The sequence below is a fragment of the Physeter macrocephalus genome, chromosome 20 (genome assembly GCF_002837175.3).
Source record: "Physeter macrocephalus isolate SW-GA chromosome 20, ASM283717v5, whole genome shotgun sequence".
NCBI lineage: Eukaryota > Metazoa > Chordata > Mammalia > Artiodactyla > Physeteridae > Physeter > Physeter macrocephalus.
Window position 1 is genome coordinate 55,091,606 of NC_041233.1, and position 20,608 is coordinate 55,112,213.

General features: G+C 50.5%; 1 protein-coding gene across 1 annotated transcript; it reads right to left on the reverse strand.

Moving 5' to 3' along the window:
- Positions 1 to 487: 487 nt before the first annotated feature.
- Positions 488 to 18,791, reverse strand: HPS1 (HPS1 biogenesis of lysosomal organelles complex 3 subunit 1). The gene is made up of 18 exons (XM_055081433.1): positions 18,705 to 18,791; positions 17,186 to 17,292; positions 15,382 to 15,498; positions 14,441 to 14,581; positions 11,833 to 11,970; positions 11,470 to 11,612; positions 10,973 to 11,081; positions 8,520 to 8,680; positions 7,888 to 7,990; positions 7,167 to 7,262; positions 6,931 to 7,000; positions 5,430 to 5,485; positions 3,972 to 4,139; positions 3,698 to 3,877; positions 2,537 to 2,598; positions 1,883 to 2,017; positions 1,731 to 1,796; positions 488 to 704 (listed from the first exon to the last, which is right to left on the reverse strand). The coding sequence occupies exons 3-18, from the start codon at positions 15,496 to 15,498 to the stop codon at positions 488 to 490; spliced, it is 1,962 nt and encodes a 653-aa protein (XP_054937408.1). The 5' UTR covers positions 17,186 to 17,292; positions 18,705 to 18,791.
- Between the last annotated feature and the right edge of the window lie 1,817 nt (positions 18,792 to 20,608).

A 20,608-nucleotide genomic window follows, 5' to 3' on the forward strand; every position in this document is an offset into this window, starting at 1 on the left:
GATACACCTTATTTGGATACACAATGTATATAAAAATGTAAAGTTTTTTAGAAAGTGGCAGAGGTCCTCCATTCTCCCCACCAAAAATACTAGTTTGCTATGAAGATGAATCAAAGAAGAGGACCCCTGGAGACTGTTTTCTTCGTAGAAACCACCTAGTTTTACATTCTGATACTCAAGTTGATTAACCCGTGTGTCTTCTTTCTGTTTGAGTGAACTCAACCAACACTTATCGGGCACTTATTTATGCCAGGCACTGAGTTAGGCCCTGGCCATCTCCTCCCCTGAACTCGCTGCCCAGACTCTGCTGCTCCAGGCACATTGACGCACCCGGGAAGGTGGCCCTGAGCGCCGACCGGCATCCTGGGGTGACAAACATGGGCGCTATTCTTAGGAGCCTAAAGAGCTGGGTGCAGACACCAGGAAGAGTGCCATAAAGGCTTCTGGCGGGGGTGCTCGGAGCCTCCCGGGAGCCCGAGGGCGGGGGCTAGTCCTCTGGCCAGGGGTCAGCACGCCCCATCTGATGCGCGAGGAGAGGGCCAGGGCCAGGCCAGATTACCTTGGTTCTGACGAAGGTGGCCAGGGGCCCCCTGCCCAGCTCCGATGAAGTCCTTTCAGTGCTGCTGAGGGAAGGGGCCACCATCTGGCCGGTGGTGCGGTCCACGTAGATGAAATGCACCAGGCCTGGGAAGTCTTCCAGGTAGGTGAGGGTCTGAGTTAAGGTGTTCGTTAAGCCAGAAGCAGGGAGGGAGCTCCTCTATCCTCGACCTAGGCTTCCAGCAAGGCCCGCCACCCGGCCCCAGGATCCCCTCTTTCCCAGGGCTCTCTTTACCGTCAAACCCCCAACCCTGAGAAGGTCTAAGATGCAAGTACAACGGATCCTTGGCTCTGGCACGTTTAATGCAGGGAGTTCTGGTCCCAACAGGAACACAGTATGTTTGTTTTACCATTTTCACGCGGGATGAGTTTAAATGATACACACGCTGTGGCTGGTATGAGAGCAGAGCTATAGAGTTAAAGAGTGAGGCTAGCTAGCCGCCCACCCACACGCCTCGCCGTGATCCTGTTCACCTCTACACTTCATCTCCAGAGGCTGGAAGGTTCCCATCTGAGAGGAAGGGCAGTGGCTGGTGGCTAGCAAGGCCTTCTCACCTGCGCACTGAAGACCGAAGTCTCTGGAGACAGGAGGCCACACCCCTTAGAGATTTTAATACAGAAAAAGCTGTTTCATATAAAGTTCCAGGGAAAATCAGTATTTGGTAAAATTAGTTCTGTAATAAAAGGGTAAGTCTTGGAGGTGGCTTTTTAAATGGGGACAAATAAACACATTTACTGCAGGCCTTCTCAGAGCCTCCACGTGCCACTGTGTACTGTGACCTCTAAGAAGGAGGACGTGGCCCCTCAAAACTACCCAAGCCCAGGCCCTTGCCCCTCGTGGGAGACCCACTGCCACTTAGCTGGCTGGACAACACCGACATAAACGATCCCCACGGCTCTCAGAAGTAACCGTGGGAGAGCAGGAATTTCTGAAATTCCCGCTGTGGAGCATCCCTACAGACAAGGCCCCTGGGACACTACCTCCTATCATTTTTCTTCAGAGGAAGGAAGCTGAGGTGGTGAAATATACGCTCTTTTTCCCCAAAGCCACAGTCCTTCAAGTGAGTGGGTGGAGGAGGCAGGGAGTCCCGAAAGGCCTTTCTGGGCCTCCTCAGGGCCAGGTATCAGGATATGACACCATGGTGACATTCCTCCTGCTCTTCACCAACAGGAAGTCCTTCCAGTCTGCCAGCTTTTCTCTGCCGAGGAAGCAGGGGGAACAGGGCTGGGGTCAGGTGCGCCCCAGCTCCTGTCCTGGCCACTGAGGGGCCACACCCACACTTACTGCATGAGCGTCTGGACCTGGTCCTGCAGGTGCTGGGGCAGGGAGGGGCCTCCCCGGCCCGGAGCCGTGGTCAGGAAGCTGAGCCGGTAGATGGCGCAAAGCTGCCTCTTCACCCTCCCGCATGCCTGGAGCAGCCTGGGCACAGAGAGGTGAGATGTCACAGCCGGAAGGGCCCTAGGAGGGCACGCCCAGGATGGTACCCCATCCCCTGTGATCACCCTCCTCCTGGACTGACGTACAGCACAGCTGATGTCCCACACCCTGGCCCTCACTGAGCCAGGAGGCAGCTTCCCAGGTTTCTCCCAATGTGTGCTCTGAGTACTTAGAATCTCATCCAGCCTCATGGTTTATTTTATGGAGAAATGAGGGGCAGTGACTTGCCCGAGGTCACACACTGAGTCCGTGCTGAAGCCGGGCCTCTGCTGGTCGTGTCAGGTCCTCAGGCCCTGCTCCTCAAACTCTGTCCTCTCTGCTCCCCAACCTCTGTCCTCTCTGCTCCCAGCCTCCCCTCAGCATCCGTGGGCTGGACCCACCCTCCCAGGACCCCCTCTGCCCTCAGAGAGCCTTCCTCAGCATCCTCTCCCTCTGGGCCTGGAGGAAACTTGCTCCTCTGTCCAAACGACTCGCCCCTTGACCTCAGAGCCCATCACTCACTCCCGGGATGATCCGGGCTCACTTCTGGAGAAGGCCTTGGTCTTGAACTCCAGCCAGGTGCTCTGTAAGGAGGACAGGTGACAGGCAGCTTCCTGACAACATTCCCACAGTGAGGTCCAGGGGACACCCTACACTGGGCTCTGAAGGGCTCCAAAAGGCCCCCTGCCTCCATGGCTTATTTAGGCCCAGCACACACCTGCCATCCACAGCCAAGCTAGGTCTCTGGAAGGTCTCCCAGCACCCTGAACCCCACACTGTACACCAGTCTACTCATTCAGCAGGCATTTATTTAAAGAGCAGTTTCTGTGTGCCAAGTACCGGGCTCACTGCCTTGCTGGCAGACACCGTAAACCAATGCTGCCAGAGTGACAGGTAGGCACCTCAAGGCAGGGGCGGACGCCGGCAAGAGCTGGGGTGCTGACCCCCTCAGGGGAGCTTTGCACCCTAACACGTGCTCACTGGAGTGCGCTGGGCATGGAGAGATGCTGAGCGCTGCGCACTGATGGGTAGTTTGCGTCTGGGCTTCAGTTGGCTGCTCTGCCTCTTCTAACCCCTCTGCTTGTTTTCAGACCAGGGCAAACTCCGCGCACAACGAAGCTCGGTTCCTCGAGCCCTGCCAGCTACACGAGTGGCCTCAGATCTCAGCCCAGTGTTCTGGCCTTGAGAGCTCCCCGCCAGGCTCCGGCCTGGGCTGTGCCCCGTTTCCTGCTCTGCTCGTGCACTGTCCCAGGGTCTCGGCCTCATCTCCCAACCTGGGTTCTACGCCCCTTGCGGGTGCAGCGGCCCCCGTGTCCTGCACGTCTGAGACTAGCCAGGTGGTGAGGGGTGTGGCGGGCAGACCGCTGGCCGTCACTGAGCCCTCGAGTTGGGCTCTGGCTCCACCGCTCACCAGTCCAGTAACTTTGGCCAAATCACCATCTATCTGAGCCCGGGTTTCCTCATCTGAAAAATGGGAGCTATAACTCGTCACACAAGAACGTTTTGGAAATGTCAAGTGCCACTGCTGTAAGTTTCTGTTCCTGTTTCCTAATGGGGGAAACAAGGACCACAAGCCCACGGTGGGGTGTGGCAGGGCCCAGAGCCTGGGCCCCTCACCTGGTGTGGACAGAATGGGCCCTGCTCCCTCTCCCTAAGGTGGGGTGTCCAGGGCTTGCGTCTCACCTGAAGCTCTTGCCCACCTCGATTCTTGACAAACTTGTCCATCCTCTGGCGTAGGTCCCCCATGAGGGGGTGGGACCGCAGGGCACTCCCGGCCTCCTGCCCCTCCTTCAACTTCTTCTCCAGTAGAGAAAACCCATCCAGCAGCTGGTACAGGGCCAGGGCCAGGGCCGTACTGGGGCTCTAAGGTTAGAAGAGCAGGGCAGGGCAGACAGGGGCACCCGTGGGGTGGGCATCTAGGCTAGGGCGTTGCCAGGGCAGGCGGGAGTGCTCGTACCTTGGTCAGGAGCACCATGTTGATGCCTGGCCACAGGGGCAGGCAGTACATGGTGTGGGGCACCATGGGGCAGAAGCTCTCTTTCACCGTGGCATCCAGGAAAATCCTTCTGGGGCTGGAGGGTCCTGGGGAGTGAGGGACCAGCGTCTGGAGGGTGTCCTCAGCCATCTGCGGAGGAAGAGGAGCTGTCAGCGGGAAGGGGTGGGCAGCCGTCTGGCCTCCTCCCCACGTCGGGTCCACCCACGGCTGCCCACTTGCTGTCCTCCCTGTGAGCCACGAGGCATAAACTTTTCTAGCCCCAAGAAACCCCAGTTCCCAAATCCCCGATCTCTGCTGCAGTTGCCCTGGCAGCTCCCGTCCTGCTGCCTCCCTCTCTCTCAACACCTTCGGGGCCCTTCTGCCGGGAGTCAGGACTGGATGCCACACGGGGGTAGTGGGTAGCGGGTGGTAAGAAGGGACAGGAAAGGTGGGAAAAGCAGCCGGGGTGGGGTGGCATGAAGGGGAGGAGGCTCCTCTACAGCTTTATGTAAACGAAGCATTTAAAGCTGATTAACACCTGTCATTTCACCACCTTCAGGATATCCTGACAGTCATTCCAGGGGGGCAAGTGAGGCAAAACAGGGCTAAACAAGCAAGACTCCAGCCTTACAAGGGCTCTGAGTAAGAAAGTCTTTACAGGCAAAAGCAGAGAATTAAGGAAATCATTAGGCATGTCACAAAAACTTCTCTATAAGGAAGTCACTGTAGTCTTACGATAACAGCAGAAGACTCCATACAACACACTGGTTGTTCCAGGAATTTGCTAAATAAATAATAACATATGCATGCAATGCACTCTGAACAGTCTTGTTAAAAACCACACTCCTGAGGAGTGCCTAGTTAATGGGAAAAGGCTCAAAAAAAGAAAAAAGAAAGAATAATGAAGTACATCAGGATTCCAATTTGGTAAAAGAAAAAATATACATGTTGTGTGCGTATGTGTCAACGCACATATAAAGTCATAGGAAAGACTAGAAAGAAACACTCCAAAATCTTAATAGTAGTTAACATCTAGAGTTGGGATTTGAGAGTGATTTTTTTCCTTTTCCATATTTTACTTTTGTTTTTCCCAATTTTTCTACAATGAACATATTTACTTTCTCATTTTAGAAAACATTAAACATTAAGTTGGATTTTCACTCCCAAGAACAGTGAGGGTGGAGATTTCTCAGGAGTGGAGGTCAGGTGTCTGGGGGAGGGGGAGGGGGAGGGAGGCGGTCACCCGCATCCATCACTGCCCCCCACCCCTGCACTGGCCGGCCAGCCGCAGCCGTGAGAGGGCATGAGGAAGGCCAGCGTGGCTGCAGAGTCACCCCAGGAGAAGCCCTCAGAGTCCCCACTGCTCACTGCAGCATCTCAGATCAGCTGGTGCCCCGGCCAACCCCACCCCCATCCCCAAGCCCCCCAGGAGAAACTCACCTGGACATGGGGATCATCAGTGGGAGGGGTACCCCCATCCAGCCAGACTGTGCTACCTGCGGGCCATAGGTAATAACATAACAACATAAATAATGGCAAAATGTAAATACTGGCCCAACAGCCTGTCAGCAGGGGAGGATGGAGCAGAGATGGCCCCATGCCATCAGCAGCTCACAGCACGTTATGAGCTGGAGAGACTTCCCCTTCTCACCCTATCCCAAGCTGGCGAGTGCAGGGTGAGCTCGGAGGTACCAGAGCTAGAGCAGCCTGGGCCAGGGAAGAGAGGCTCCCTGCCGCCCCAGTGGGCTGCGGGGAGGAGCTTCTGCACGTGTACCTGGCAGTGGTGGGGGGGGTGTCCCTCAACCCCCTCCTCGGCCCCCAATCCCCTCCTTGTTTCTGCCCTCCCTAACCCTTCAGGCCCCTCCCTGGCTATAACAGTGCCTCTTCACTGGGAGGCAGCACGCACTGTCTACAGTTCCCCATTTATTTAGTCAATCAGCAAACTTTAACTGAGTATCTACTATGTGCTGGGAACTGAACTAGATTTCCTTTCCTAGGTCAGCTCACAAAAACCAGCTGAACTGACCGCATACTTGAAATATTGTAGGCTTGTAATAACAGCGCTCTCTCGTATATTTCATTGCAAATAACTATCATTTATAATCATGTTTCTCTGGGGAAGCCTGTGTCTGTGTTTCAGACACCTGACTTACGAATGGATGAATGCAACTCCACCCATTTGTAAGCTGTGAGTTCCGTGCACTGTGGAACAGGCATTATTTACAGTTTTGAGGCATGAAAAAACAAGCTACTGAGAGAAAGGGGCCAGGAGGAGGAATGAGGGAAGGGAACAGTGAGAAGAAAATGGAACTTCAGCCATTACCCCAAAGTAGTGCTTTTTGACGTGTTTTGGGCTTGTGGAGAGCTTAGAGAACCCAGGACAGTTATGATCCCGGCCGCAGAGAAATGGACAAGCAGAGATGAATTGGCACATGGTCTCAGGGGTCCCAGGCTCCTTTTTTGTTTTGTTAATAATATTTCCAATATTTTTCGTTTCTTTTTATTGTTTACCCACATACTTTGGAAAAGCAGGTAAGCTATAAACCATATAGACTATTTATATTTTAAATCACTGTACTAGAAATAAAATGATTATTACTTAATTATTTGATTACTTATTAATTATAAAAAAGAAAGAGAAGGCAGAGAGTACATATATGAGAGATGAATTTTTAAATGAAATCAATTTGTCATAAAAAATCTTAGGGATCATTTGAGTGGCCTTAACAGTCCTTGAATTCAAGCTGGAGCCGGGAGGGTAGACAGAGGGTTTGCTGCAGTGTCCTGGGCTCTAGGAATTTGGGTGTCTGTGCCTGGGCCCTTACAGGGCGTCGGGATCCACTGAACCCGAAGACAGATTCTCCCGGGGCTGCCTATCCGCCTCCTCCCGGCGCCTCCTCCCGGTCCTTGTCCTGTGCCCCTCCTCCTCTCCAGGTCTCACCTGAACTCTGCTCCCCGGGGGAAGGAGCTGGTGTGAAATACTCCTCAGGGAGGGAGAGGCTGTCTGTCTCCTGGGAGGTAGAAGGGGCAGCTGGGTTGAGGGCTCAGAGAGGCTCTCCCAGGAGGCTCGACCCTGGTCCCTGCTCTCTGGGGAGAGGCCGACCCTCCCCTCCCCTCCCCTCCCCCCCGTCCCCCACCCCTCCCCCCTCCCTCCCTTCCCCAGAACACAGCACATACAGTCCCTGTAGAACTCCTGGTCTGGTCTGTAGAACAAGAGCTCCAGGCCTGCTGCACAGGGATGCTCTGGCTGCGGAGAGGCCTCCGTGGGGAAGGCTGCAACAGGTCCAGGGATGCTAGTTAGAGCTGCCTGCCTGGCTCCTCTGCCTACTGCACTTCACAGTGCAGCCCTCAGGGGGCCCGCCAGCCCCTGCGCGCACTCCACTGTGCAGCCCTGGGTGTGCGCCCTCACTTTCCAGGGATGTTTCAATTTTAGAAATTCCAGAAAGTCCAACACATTGGCACCCAAACCACTGCCAGCACTTACTGAGAGTGTTCGCTACACCCCAGGCACTGCTGGGCTCTAGGTAAACTGTCTCCTTTACTCCTCATGACAACCCTGAGAGGTAGATGCCATCGTTGTCCCATTGCACAGATAAGGGAATCGAGGTTCAGATGGGGTAAGTACTTGCACAGCAAACAGCTAAGTGGTAAAGTTGGGACTATGTTGGGACTATTTTTGGGACTCCAAAAATCTGCACTTTTAACCCACTAAACTGCATGCATTCTAGAATTCCCCTTACATCTGAAAGCAGCTGGAAAAAAGTCATGCCCAACCACACGCCCAGGACTGTGACTTGGAAACCACAGTCTCCCCCGCAGCCTGCCCAGCACTCTCCAGACTGGTTTTCCGAGTCGCCTTCCTGAAGGCCTCCTGCTGCCCAGAGAGCTGCCCCGAGACCTGGGTGGTGTTGTCCTCCGCCGTGCTCTCGCTGGGGTAGAGGTCCTGCACTAGAAGGATGAGGGCGAGGAGGTCGGCTGGGCGCAGGGAGCCGGCGCTGTGGCTGCAGAGAGAACAGGCAGCAGGTCAGCATGTGCCCGCTGCCCCCAGCCCACAGGTGGCAGTGGACAGGGGCAAGTAAGTTAAGGGAGTCTGGAGCATAATCCCTGCCCTCAAGGAGTTTACAAATGTGCCAGCTGACTTCATCCTTTCTGGAGAAAGACAAGGTATGCACAAAATTAGTTAACTCATCCATTTAAAAAATAAAACTTGGTTGTGTTGAAGAATAAAAATTACCAGTGGAAAACCACCAGGGACGAGTAACAGCATATCAGGAAACCCTAAGTTAAGATTCTGAGACAGTGTTCCAGGAAGAAATAATTCAGAGAAGGAAGTGAGCTGAGAGGGGGAGAAGAAGTGAGCTGAGAGGGGGAGAAGAACTGAAGAATCTAAGAAGGCTTCCTGGAAGAGATGGGTCTGGAAGGTTTCCCTGGCCCACAGGTGGTGCTTTTCAGGTAGGGGGAATAAGAAAGGGTGAAGGTGAGGGGACCCAGGGCCTCCAGGCCACCCCATGCTGGGGTCCTTGGGCTCACCTGGAGTAGAAAGCCAGCAGCTTGGAGTGCACGAGCAGGAAGGCGTGTAGGGCCTCCTCGCCGGCCCGCCCAGGGCTGGAGTTGACGGCCTGGACGACATGCCGCTCCAGCGCCTCAATGCACAGCTCACATAGCTGAGGGTGGATCAGCCGCTCCACAGCCTGGGCATGCGGGCAGGGAGAGGAAGTCACATCACCCCCACCCCTCCCGCTCCAGCTCCAGGCTGGCATTACATTCACTTAGGCCACAGTGAGCACACACCATGTGCCAGATGCTTGGAAACAGGAAGGCTCAGACCAGCACAGAGCCTGCCCTTCTGGGGCTTAGTGTGATCACTAGACTCTAGCGGATGAGACAGACAATAGGCAGAGAAAGAGATAAAATAAGTGCTAACAACTGCTGTGTAGGAAATATACAGTATTGGACTAGAGAAGAAGAGCAGAGACCTAAGTGGGTAGGGTGTTCAAAGAAAATGTCCCTGAGGAGGTGACCTTTAAACTGATATCTAGAGAACAAGAAACCCCGTCAGAGAAGGAGGGAGGGGGAGAATGCCACAAGCCGAGGAAAGGGCACATGCAAAGGCCTTGAGGTGGAGACAGAGTTTGGAGCAGTGCTGCCTAATTGATTACGAAGGCAACCCCTACACTAATTTAAAATTTTCTAGTAACTACATTAAAAAGTAAAAAGAAATAAGTGAAATTAATTTTAATAATTGATTTTACTGAATACATCTAAAATATTATCATTTCAACCTAAGGTATAAAAGCATTATTAATGGGATAATTAATAATCCTATTTGACATTTTTTTTTTTTTTTTTTGCATTTCTTTTTTGTCCTAAGTAGTCAATATCCAGTGTATATTTTACAGGTATAGCATAACTCAATTTGGACTAACTATACTTCAAATATTCAATAGAGATATGTAGCTAATGACTACCACACTGGACAGAGTTAAACACAGAGTGCCCCTGAAATGGGAAGAAGTCCAGGGTGGCCAGTGCATGGTGAGTAAGGACAAGAGAGGCATGAGATGAGGCTGGGGCAAAACAGGCAGTGGTGGATCATACAGGGCCTGATAGGCTTGGTAAGGACTGTGGATTTTATCTTAACTGCATTAGGTCACCTCCTACAAGAAGCCTTTTGCTGATGCCTCAGAAGGAGTTGACTACACCAACCTTTGTGCCACCATGGATTTTGAGAAACCCAACCTGGCAGCACCCAGTATACTTGATTGTTTTTAGTACATATGAATGGCTGATTTCCCCTCAAGGGCAGACAGAGACTTTATTCATCTCTGTATTCCCAGGGCCTGGCACACCTCTTAGTGTATGGGAGGTACTATGTTTACTGGAAGAGTGAATGAGTGGGGTGTGAAAATGAATTCTTTCAGATCTATTTTCCAGTTCACTAATTCTCTTTCTAGCTATGTCTCATCTATTATTTAACCCATCCCTTAAGGTATATTTTTTAACAATTATGTTTTTTTTTAACAATTATGTTTTCACTTCTAAAACATCTACATGGGGTTTTTCCCTAGCTTTTATGTCTTCAAATATTTCCTGGTTATTTTATGTTCGGAACCTAAAAATTCTAGTATATCAAGCTCCTTGAGATCTACATCTGCTGGTGATTTCCCTGACTCCTACTCATGGTGGCTTATTCTCTTGTGCATCTGACTGTTAACTGTGAGCTCATACTTGTTTGCTCTTAATCTGTCCTCAAAATCAACGGCTTTCAACATGTAGTTCCCAGACCAGCATAACCAGCATCACCTGGGAGCTAGTTAGAAATGCACATTGTAGAGCCTCCCACCCTTGACCCCCACAGTGAATGAGAAAAGTGAGGCCCAGAAACCTGTATCTAACAAGTCCTCCAGACGATTCTGATGCACACGGAGTGAGAGAATCACCGATTTAGAGAGAATCTGTGTTTGTCTATACAAGGAGCAAGGGGGTGCTGCTGATGACCACCTTACTCCTCAGGTCTGGGCTTAAGTAGGAGTTGCAGGCTCAGCTCTCCTGTTGCTGTTGGCCTGAGGCTTAGTTTTCTGGCTGTAGTGTTGGTACCATCATCTGTACTCAGGCAATCTTGCCTTTAGTGCTGCTTATTTTTCACTACTTTCCACTCTCGTTTCAGCTCAATATAATTTGGGGGGTGATCACAGCTGAGGGGGCTATCTTCAGAGATTTCCATAACTTACTGAGAGCCCCAAAACTGCATTAAAAAGTTCGTTTTATCCAAAATCTAGCTGTGTTAACACAGGGAGGCCCATCAGAGTGCCCAGCCCACAATGTGGCCAGAAAGAGCAACCCTCTGAAATGCATGGGCTTGAAGGGCTGCCTGTGCCCTCACTCATGGAGGGGAGGGTGGTGTCAAAACATGGTCTTCAAGCTGCCGGGCCCCTCTGACCTGACACCCCTGTGGCCCGAGGACTCCCGCAACCAGCAGTCACCTCCACAGCGAAACACTGCTCCTGCTCCCGCAGGCGGCCGTAGGTCCACAGCAGGCTCTGGAAGTGCTCCCACACCTGCACACGCTGCTCCAGGTCTGGGGGCCGCAGCCTGGGGACGAGCAGGAGAGACCCATAAATAAGCCGGTTGTCCCCAGCTTCAGCCAAAGGAGCAGCCTGACATCACAGCCAGAGCCAGGCAAGCTCAGGAGACATGACCAAACCCCTGTGGGAGCCTACACAGCACAGAGGGGGCGTGTCGGGCTCTGCCCTCTCTGTGGAGCCCAGTGGGATGGGCATGGAACCAAGAGGTGGGCGCCTGAGCAAATCGCTGCCTCACTTCTCAACCTCTCTCACACACACACACACACACACGACAACAGCCAGCTAGAGAGACCCAGGAAGAGGCCAGGGGCAGAGTGTGACAGGCAGCTTCGCTGAGGCTGGGCGCACACCGCCTGGCCTTGAGAGAGGCTCAGCACAGCACCCAGGGGACTCACTCCTTTCGGATGAGCTGGCCGTCCATGGTAACCAGCCCGAAGTGCACCTCGAAAAGGTACTTGAGCACGCACAGCTTCTGCCGCAGGTCCCCCTCGCCCTCGGTGTGGTCTCCATTGATGGCGATGAACAGGCACTCTCCGAACTGCAGGCACAGCGGTCAGTGGGTGTCAGCCAGCCCCAGGGGACCCCCTCACCTCCCCTGATCGCTGGGGACAGTGAGGGGGGCTCAGATCCCAGGGGATTTTGTTAAGATGCAGCTTCTGCCTTCTAAAAGAGTCTGAGTTTCAAGATGAGGAAGAGGCATGTGGACTGCCCAAGGAGCCGAGGGAAGAGGAACACGGGCCCCAGGGCCGCACGCTCACCAGATGAAGGACGTACAGGTAGTTGCCATTTTCCGTCGAGAAGCAGGTGTATGTGTCTGAGAGCTTCTCCAGCATCGTCATAGAGGAGATAATGACTGGGGCCAGGAGGGTGCTGAGCTGGTCCTCCAGGGCGGGAAGCTGCAAGAGGGGATAGAGAATAATACTGCTTAGTGTGCCAGACCCTGGGACGAAGGAATGGACAAGACCCAGGCCTTGCCATCAAGGGCTCCACAGTTTTAGACCCACCTGGGAGGCTATCACTGTCCTGACAGGGAGACACTTGGGTCGTAGTTAGGAAGGCTGGGAAGGGTCAGGCAGCTAATTGTGCTGCTCGGGTTCTGATTCTAGAAGGAAACGTTAAGGAATTAGGCCACATTTCCAAAGAGGAATGTTTGGGGCATTTAATAGAGAGCTGGCCAACTCTAAGAAAGTTCAGTATGTGTACCAAAGTCCATGTCCTTTGTTGCAGTTAAGTTTCCTTTGGGGAATGTATCCTAAGAAAAATAATCAGAGATGAGGCAGAGATACATGCGCAAAAATGTTCCCTACAGCGTAATTTATAGTAGAAGCAACTGGAAAGAATGTAAATGTCCAGTACCAGGGAAAGAGTTAAATAAACAACAGTACATCTGAATGATGGGAGAATATATAGCACTTAAAATATTAGAGTGTTTCAGTGACATGGAAAATTCCTATGATACAATGTAATGTTTAAAAAAATGGTTGTGAATGCTCTGTATTTTCAAATGATAAAAAAAAAGTATTGAAAAACCACTGAGAAATTCACACTATTAAAGTTATTGCTTCTGAAGAGAAGGATCAGGAATGATCTCTCCCCCCAGTTTTTACATCTTTCTGTACTTTCCCTATTTCAGTAACAAGCATGGTTTTACTTTTATAATTTCTTCACTCATCCATTCTCTCTGACCTCCAAATAAGAAACAGAACAAACAGACAAAACCAAAAAGAAACTGGACAAATTTGCTGAAGGTCTGGGAAGAAAAATGGGATAAAGCCAGGGGAATGGTAATAACTCAAGTTCTCAACACTGGAATGAAAAGATAGGAGGAGACAGCTGACCTTCCCACGCTGATGTCAGGAGCCTTGACTGAAACAGGGAGAAAGTGGAGTCCTAATTTTAACTTGTACACAAGGAGCTGAGTAAGACCTTGCCTTGAGAAGAACAGGCAAGCAGCCAGGGGTACTGTGCGGCACTTAAAATAAGAGGGGGTCCGCGTCACGAGGGGTGTCATTTCCACCCACAGACTCAACATTCAGGAGCCCAGCGCCGTGTCCACTGCTGCGGAGGCTGTCAGTCACCTGCAGCAGGTCCCCGCTCAGGCAGCTCCTCTCCTGACCACCCCCAGGCCACACCACCCCAGCCTGCCCATCCCACACCCCAGTGAAATAAACCCATGGTGTTTATTTGCCACCTGGCTCATCTTCTTTAGACTGTGAATTCCACAAATGCAGGGTCATGTTGCTATGTTCACTGTAAATAGTCCATTCTCGATTAGTATTCGTTGAATGAATATCCCTTCACATAGGCAAACGTTGGTTGAATTATTTCATGTACGACAATTTTCTTGAACCATCACGAACCAATTATATTAATGGAAATGTCACTTAAAAACCCAGATGGTGTATAGCAACTCACTTTAAAAGTAGTAGCTTTTTCTGTAGGGATATAGGTGTAGCAAGAATTCTTTTGGTTGGGGGGAAATTATAATCTTTTTGTAGCTAGAGTGTGAAGAGAATTCTCCTATATTACTTGGTGCGATTATAAAGTGGTACAGTATCTTTGAATGGCTTTTGAATCGATGATTCTACTTTTAGGAATTTATCCTAAGGAAATAATGAGATATGGGATAAAATTCAAGCACAAATGTTCCCTACAGCAATAGCTATAGCAAACTAAAAGCAATATATGTGTCCAGTACTGGGGAAATGGTTAAATAAATGATGCTACATTTATTCATATACTGAATATAATGTTTCCATTAAGATTTATGCTTTTGAGAATATTTAACAAAATGGAATAATGCTTTTCCTATAATGGCAAGTGAAAAAAAAAAAAGGAAATAAAACTGTAAGTGTGGTATGATCCCAACTATTTATAAACGATAAAGACCCAAAGGAAATATATTGAAGAGCTAATAGCTCAGGGTAGTAGAATTATGGGTCATTTAAAGACTATTTCTCTGTTATTTCCCAAATTTTCTACAATTAGTTCACATTATCTATAGGATCAGGGAAAAAAGTGTTGGATACTTGAAAAATAAAACTTTGAAGACTTTTTTTCTTTACCTTAGTCATTTAGGAACTGAAAAGTCAGGAGTTTTGTTCCTTTATGAGGTTTTTAATAAAGAGGAAGAGAAACACGATCAAATAGTTTGCCTCTTAAATTGACCAAGTTGATATAGTGGTTTAAGAACTAAAATACTTTAAAATTCTTAATTTAAAAAATTATACATATTGACTGCTAAAAAATAAAAGAGCCTAACAGATAGACCTGTTTTTTAGCTTAAATAAGACCACTTAAATGTCTATGATCTCTGATATGTCGTATCATTCCTAAAGAGTATCAGTGATGTCGAGGTGAACTAACTTGCTGCTGTGGAGTTGGTCCGGCTGATGACCAGGCACACTGGAGCAGGAAGGGCACCGAGAGGCAACCAGTCTGTGTGGCTGCAGAAACGCAAGGACTGTCTACTGCATCCCCAATAAAAGTTTTTAATCCAAAATTAATCTGGAAAAAATTTCAAAATAAATTACTCCTTTAGAATGTAGAGCAGAAATTATCTAAGTGAAAATGACAACTGTCTCTGAGTTGTGATATTAAAGCGTTAAAATGGATATCCATATGCAAAAAAATAAACTTTATATTTTACACCACATGCCAAAATTCAAAATGGATCATTAGACTGAATATAAAACCTAAAACTATAAAACTTCCAGAAGAATATGTGGGGAAAACTCTTTGTGATCTTGGGTTGGGCAAAGATTTCTTAGATATGACACCAAAAGTGTGATCCATAAAAGCAAAACATGGATAACGTGGAGTTATCAAAATTAAAAACTTCTGCTTTTTGGAAGATACTGTGAAGTAGATGAGAAGACAAGACACAGACTGAAAGAAAATATTTGCACAACATAGATCTACAAAAGGACATATCCATAATATCTAGGAAACTCTCAAAACTCAGTAGGAATAATAAGAAACAATCAACCCAATGAAAACTAGGCAAAAGATCTGAACAGACATTTCATTAAAGAAGACATAAAGATGGCAAATAAGCACATGAGAAGATGCTCAAAGTCATTAGTCATGAAGGAAATGAAAATTTCTTCATAGGGTTGGGGGGGCGGTCACTGCCCTGGAGAGCATCAAGGGCTGACCTCTAAGGGTGTGCAGGTGTGAGGGGCGCCGGACCACACACAATGCCTTGTTCATCCCTCTGGCTGGGCCAGGACGGGTGGACAGGCTCTCCTGCCTCCTGGTAGTTCTGTGTTGTTCCCTCCCATCCGTCCCTCCTACCCTGCACTCACCCCTTCTCCCGCATTCTCCGACTGCCCAAACTTCAGCTGCAGACTCTCTTCAAACTCCTCGTCCGTCCAGTAGAAGAGGACATCCGCGCCCTCTGTGGCCACCAAGACGCACTTCATCTGCCAGGGAGAAGCAAGGTCAAGGTCACCTCCCAGCCCCACATCCATAGGCTTGGCCTGAGTAATGAACAGGATCATAATCCCACAAACACCTACTGGCCTTTACTGTGTGCCAGGCACCATGAGGGCCTTCCTGGTGTTACTCTGCGGCACCCTCACAGCAACTGGACAAAGCAGGAATCTTCAGTTACTCCTATTTTTAAGTGACAGAAGTGGGATCCAAACCCAGGCCTGTCTAATGCCAAGGCTGGGGCTCTTTCCTGTGTTATCCGGACTCTCTAAACACAGCATCAGACCCACCACCAGCCTACTGGGACCAAAGGCAAGGAAGGACCCAGCTCTTGATCTGAACACGAGGTCAACTGTACAAGGGGTACAGGCAGTCAGGGCCTGGTCTGGAATGGAAGGCAGCTGGTGCACCTCCCTCCAGGAAGTCCAGAAAAAATGTGCTTCTCCTCAAGTCACAAAGAGCTCCAGAGGACAAGCTTCAAAGCCCACAGGCACCGGGTTCAGTATTACAGGAGTTTCATTCACAAGTTCCTCCTGCTCTGGTGGACACAAAGGCTATGTGACCTTGGCCACGGCTCTCACTCCTGCTTAGCTGCTGCTTCCTCAGCCACCTCCACCAGTATCTCCTGCCCTTCCGGACCTCCTTCCCCAGCACCCACACATGTACCCTCTGTGCCACACATTAGAATGCTTAACTATATACAATGTGTTTTCATATTCACCAACTGGTAGATTCTTAATCCAGAGCTTCCCATGCTGGGCCTTGGCCCTGTGAGGTGCAGCAAGACATAGATCTTCTCAGCGCTTAGGGAAGCCTGACCATGCCTGGTGAAGCCAGAGCTGTCAGGCCAGCTGCTTGCTCCAGTGAGGGGCTTCAAACCTTCTCCTACACCTCAGCATGTAACACAGATATGAGCACATCACCCACGTGATGTGGAAGCTCTGTTCTAACTCTTCCATGGTGGATGTCCAGTTTCCTCAACAGGATCATAGCATCTCGAGGTGTCAGACTCAGTAACATTCTTCAGGATCCCCTACTTGACCAGCTTATTGGTACTTACTGAATTCCTCCCAAATCTCTAGTTGGTTTATCAACTTTAACTCAGAGAACCTAGCTTGATGGTGTTTCCAGCACAGTGAAAAACAAAGAATGTATCCTATTCCCATGGAATTGCTAAACACTAGGCAGAGACTGGGAGAGCAATGGAGTGTGAAGGAAAGGTTGCTGGACGAGGGCAGGTGGGCTTGACAGGAAGGGAGTGCATGGGCTGGAGAACAGTGGGCTGTAGAATGGAGGCTGTGAAAAGCAGGGAGCCCCCGTAGGCTGGTAAGGGTGTGGATCATGGATGGGTGGGGTCAAGGTTACTGAGGCTATTGTCCTGGTGTGGGGTAATGTGGGTCCACTCCTTGGTGGAGGCCAGGGGAGGAAGGGGCTGATTCAAGAGGTGTAGCTTAGAGACTTGGTAGGCCATGATGACCTCCTGGATGCAAGGGAGGAAGGACAGAACAGGCAAAGGTGACATCAGGATGCAGAGCTGGGATAGGGGATGGAGATGAGATGACTCTGCACAGCCGGTGAGAGCTCAGTCTACTGCCTACCTCACCCTGTCCACCTCCCAGAGCCTGAGTAGCCCCAGGGTGGGTGCTGCCAGCCTCCATCTCAGGCAGGATCATCTACCTTGGCAAGGAGCACAGCGGAGCTTCCAGACAGCCAAAGATGCAGAAAGGGCTGCGGCAGACAGACTCGGTGACCAGTTCATGGAGAGCAGCCTAGCATCCCAGGTCCTGCTTAAAACACGGAGGTCATGAGGGCAAGCAGAAGCTCTCGTTCCAGCTGCTGCCTGTTCTCAGGAGTGGACAAGCTGGTGAGGGACGGAGGGGTCAAAGGTCTCTCTCTGGCTCTAAGGCCTTCTGCTCAGAACATACTCCCCTCGGCCAGGAGGTGTCCAAGTGTCCCACATTCTGCCCACCCCTGCCCTCCCACAGTGGAGAACACGAACCTGGCAAGCACAGTCCTTTGGCCATAGCAGGTGTCCACAAACATTAATTCTCACCTACTGTTTCCTTCTGAGCACTCTCACTTCCCCGTGGGTCACTCTGAGCCATGGTGTGGTCAGCAAACCCACCCTGGGCAGCCCCGGGAAGCCTGCTATGAGTGACCATTGGGAAACAGCATGGCACATCCCAGGGAGACAGAAAAGCAGTCCTGGGGAAGAGAGGAGGTATCCTAGGGGAATGCAATGAATGGCAGTAAAGCAATACAACAGGCAGGGGAGACCCGGTTCCAGTTTTGTCTTTGCCAAGACACTTAAACCTCTCTGAGCCTAAACCTCTGGCTCCACCTCCCTCCAGGGTTCTAGTGAGAGCCTGGGAGTAACCAGGCAGACACACCCCTAGCAAACTTTCTTACACAGAGGTGGGGGCTCGTTATTCTTACTTCCCAGTTTCCCCTCCTCAAATAACAGGTGAACTAAACTGCTTTCAGAATCACTCATATTTTGATGATAAAAAGCAGGAACAATATAAAGCTTTAGCTTAATTAGGAAACCAAACATTGTAAACAAACAAGACACAAGAAAGGGCTATTAGGGGCTCAGCATCTTGTGCAACATGAGACTCACTACATCACCGGCATGATTGACCTTAACACCATATTTCCAGAAAAATGGAAATGCTCTTTAGTGGACGTTAGGTTCTACTTTTATTCCACAAAGTTGTTAGAAAGAGAACCTCACCCGTGTTATTTTCTGATTCCCTTGTTCTCTCTAGCATGCTCTGAGGGAACACGGGACTCACTGGAGCCCCAGACGAGGCCGGGGCAACCTGGGGAAACGCCCCCACGCCCATATTCGCCATCCTCCCAACAAACTGCCCCTATGGCCGCCGCCCCAGCCTGCCAGCAGCCCACTCCCTCAGAGCCTCGTCCTTGCCCCTGATGGGGCTGGAGGACGCAGGAGTGAGGACCTGCAGGGCGTGCCCGCCGAATGGCAGCCTTCGTTTGCCCTGCACTTTACAGTTTATGCAGCAGTTTCACCCCTAAGTCCCCAGAACCTCACAGATACCCTGGGAAGAAGGCCCGGCTTGTGACTACTGCCCCACTTAGTAGCTGCAGTAACTTTGGCTCCGAGAGGTGAGGCGACGGGCCCACGGCCCCACGCCGGGTGGGTGAGGCTGGAGGTGGAGACGCCCCCACTTACGGGAGGGAAGCGCCGGGGTCCCGGAGTAAGCCCCACCGACTACCGAGGCCCTCGGACAGTGCGCGAAGCCCACGTACCGCGTAGTAGCCAGACACCTACCAGCCTGCCAGGAGCCCGCGGGCGCGCTTCCGGGTGTGGCCACGTGACCGCCCACGTGACCGCCCGGGGAGGGACTGGAAGCCGCGCCCCGCCCCTGCCTGGCTTAAACGCCTCTGCATGTTGTTCGGTTTGCTTCCGCTCGGCGGCCGAGCCCAGCGAGCGTTGACTCCTGCGCTTTGACTCCTGCTGGGCGGTGGCCACATTCCTCCCGTCAACAACGGGGGCACCGAGGCCCACAGTGTGGGGGGACTTCGCAGACAGCCGTCAGAGGCACCTGCTGCTTCCGGCCCTGCAACCTGCCTTAGCTCAAGCCACTCCCCACCGAGGTACTAGGAAAGTTTCCATTTACAGAAGAGGAAGCAGACGCCCAGAGACAAGAAATAACTTACTGAGGGGCCGAGTTAGGATCAGAATGCAGGTCTCCCGGCGCCCCGCTGGGCTCTTCCCCACCCTCTGGCTTTTCTTGCTGAGCTGCAGTTCTGGTTGGGAGCTGCCCTTCTGTGACCGGTTTCCCTGAGCTCCTTGGGAGGAGACGCAACCTGCAGAAGGACGCAGTTACCCCCAGAGTACCAACGCTGGACTTCTTTATAAGGGTTCTCAATCCATTTTGGGGATGGGGGTGCACATCAGGGTCTTAGTTTTGAACCTGTGTTTGCTAGTCTCTTAAATTGTATGTGTTTTTGTAGTGGCTGAAGGTGAGGGGAGCTGATGAAGATAATGGAAGGGATGAAATTCCCACCCAAGCCACCCCTTAGTGCCCTGGTGCCACCTGCGAGCTTTGAGCACAGCCCAGCAGGAGGTGAGTTTCGAGGACTGGCTGGGGTACAGCAGTTTGAGCGCCACCTGGGGCAAGGCAGGGGCCAAGAATTAATGCCTCCACCACCTGCAGACAAAGCGAGTATCACTCTCCCAGCCCACCTTAAGCCCCAGACCTTCCAGCTCCCCATCTGCAGCACACAGCCCCTCTGCAGGCATCTCTGCAGCCCACAGTTGAGATCATTCTGGCTGCGCACTCTTTACCCTGCTATTTTCACTCATGTTTCTCTGTGTCAAACGTTTCCTGAGCATGAATTTCAGTGGTTGAATAAATTCCATCAAATGGATATGCTGCTGTTTACGTACTCACTTCTGTTACTAGTAGTTTTCATTCCTGCCAGCAACATTAACATCCTAGTTTCCCCACATCTTCAGCAACACTTGTTATTGTCTATTATAATTTAGCCATCCTAGTGGGTGTGAAGTGATAGCTCATTGTGATTTTGATTTGATACTGAGACTAATGATGTTCAACATCTTTTTATGTGATTTTTGACCATTTTCTTGGGGAAATGTCTATGCAGATTCTTTGCCTGTTTTAAAATTCTTTTTATTATCGAGTCGTGTTTGTTATATATTATCCATACAAGTCCCTTTTTAGATATAAGATTTGCAAAAATGTCCTCCCATTATGTGGTTTGTCTTTTCACTTTCTTAATGGTATCACTTGTAGCACAAAAGTGTTCAATTTTGATGTAATTCAGTTTATCTATTTGTAATTATGTCCAGGTTTTGGTGTCAATATAAATTTTTGTTTCACTTGGGTAAACACCTAGGACTGGGGTGGCTGGGCTGTATGGTAAGTGTATGTTTAAGTTTATATTATACTGCTGAACTGTTTTCTAAAGTGCATGAACGATTGTACATTCCCTCTAGCAATACTAAGAGTTTTAGCTGCTCTGTAGCCTCCTTAGCACTTAATATTGTCCTTTTCTAACTTTAGCCATTCAAGTAGGTATATAGTGGCATCTCATTGTGGTTTTAATTTC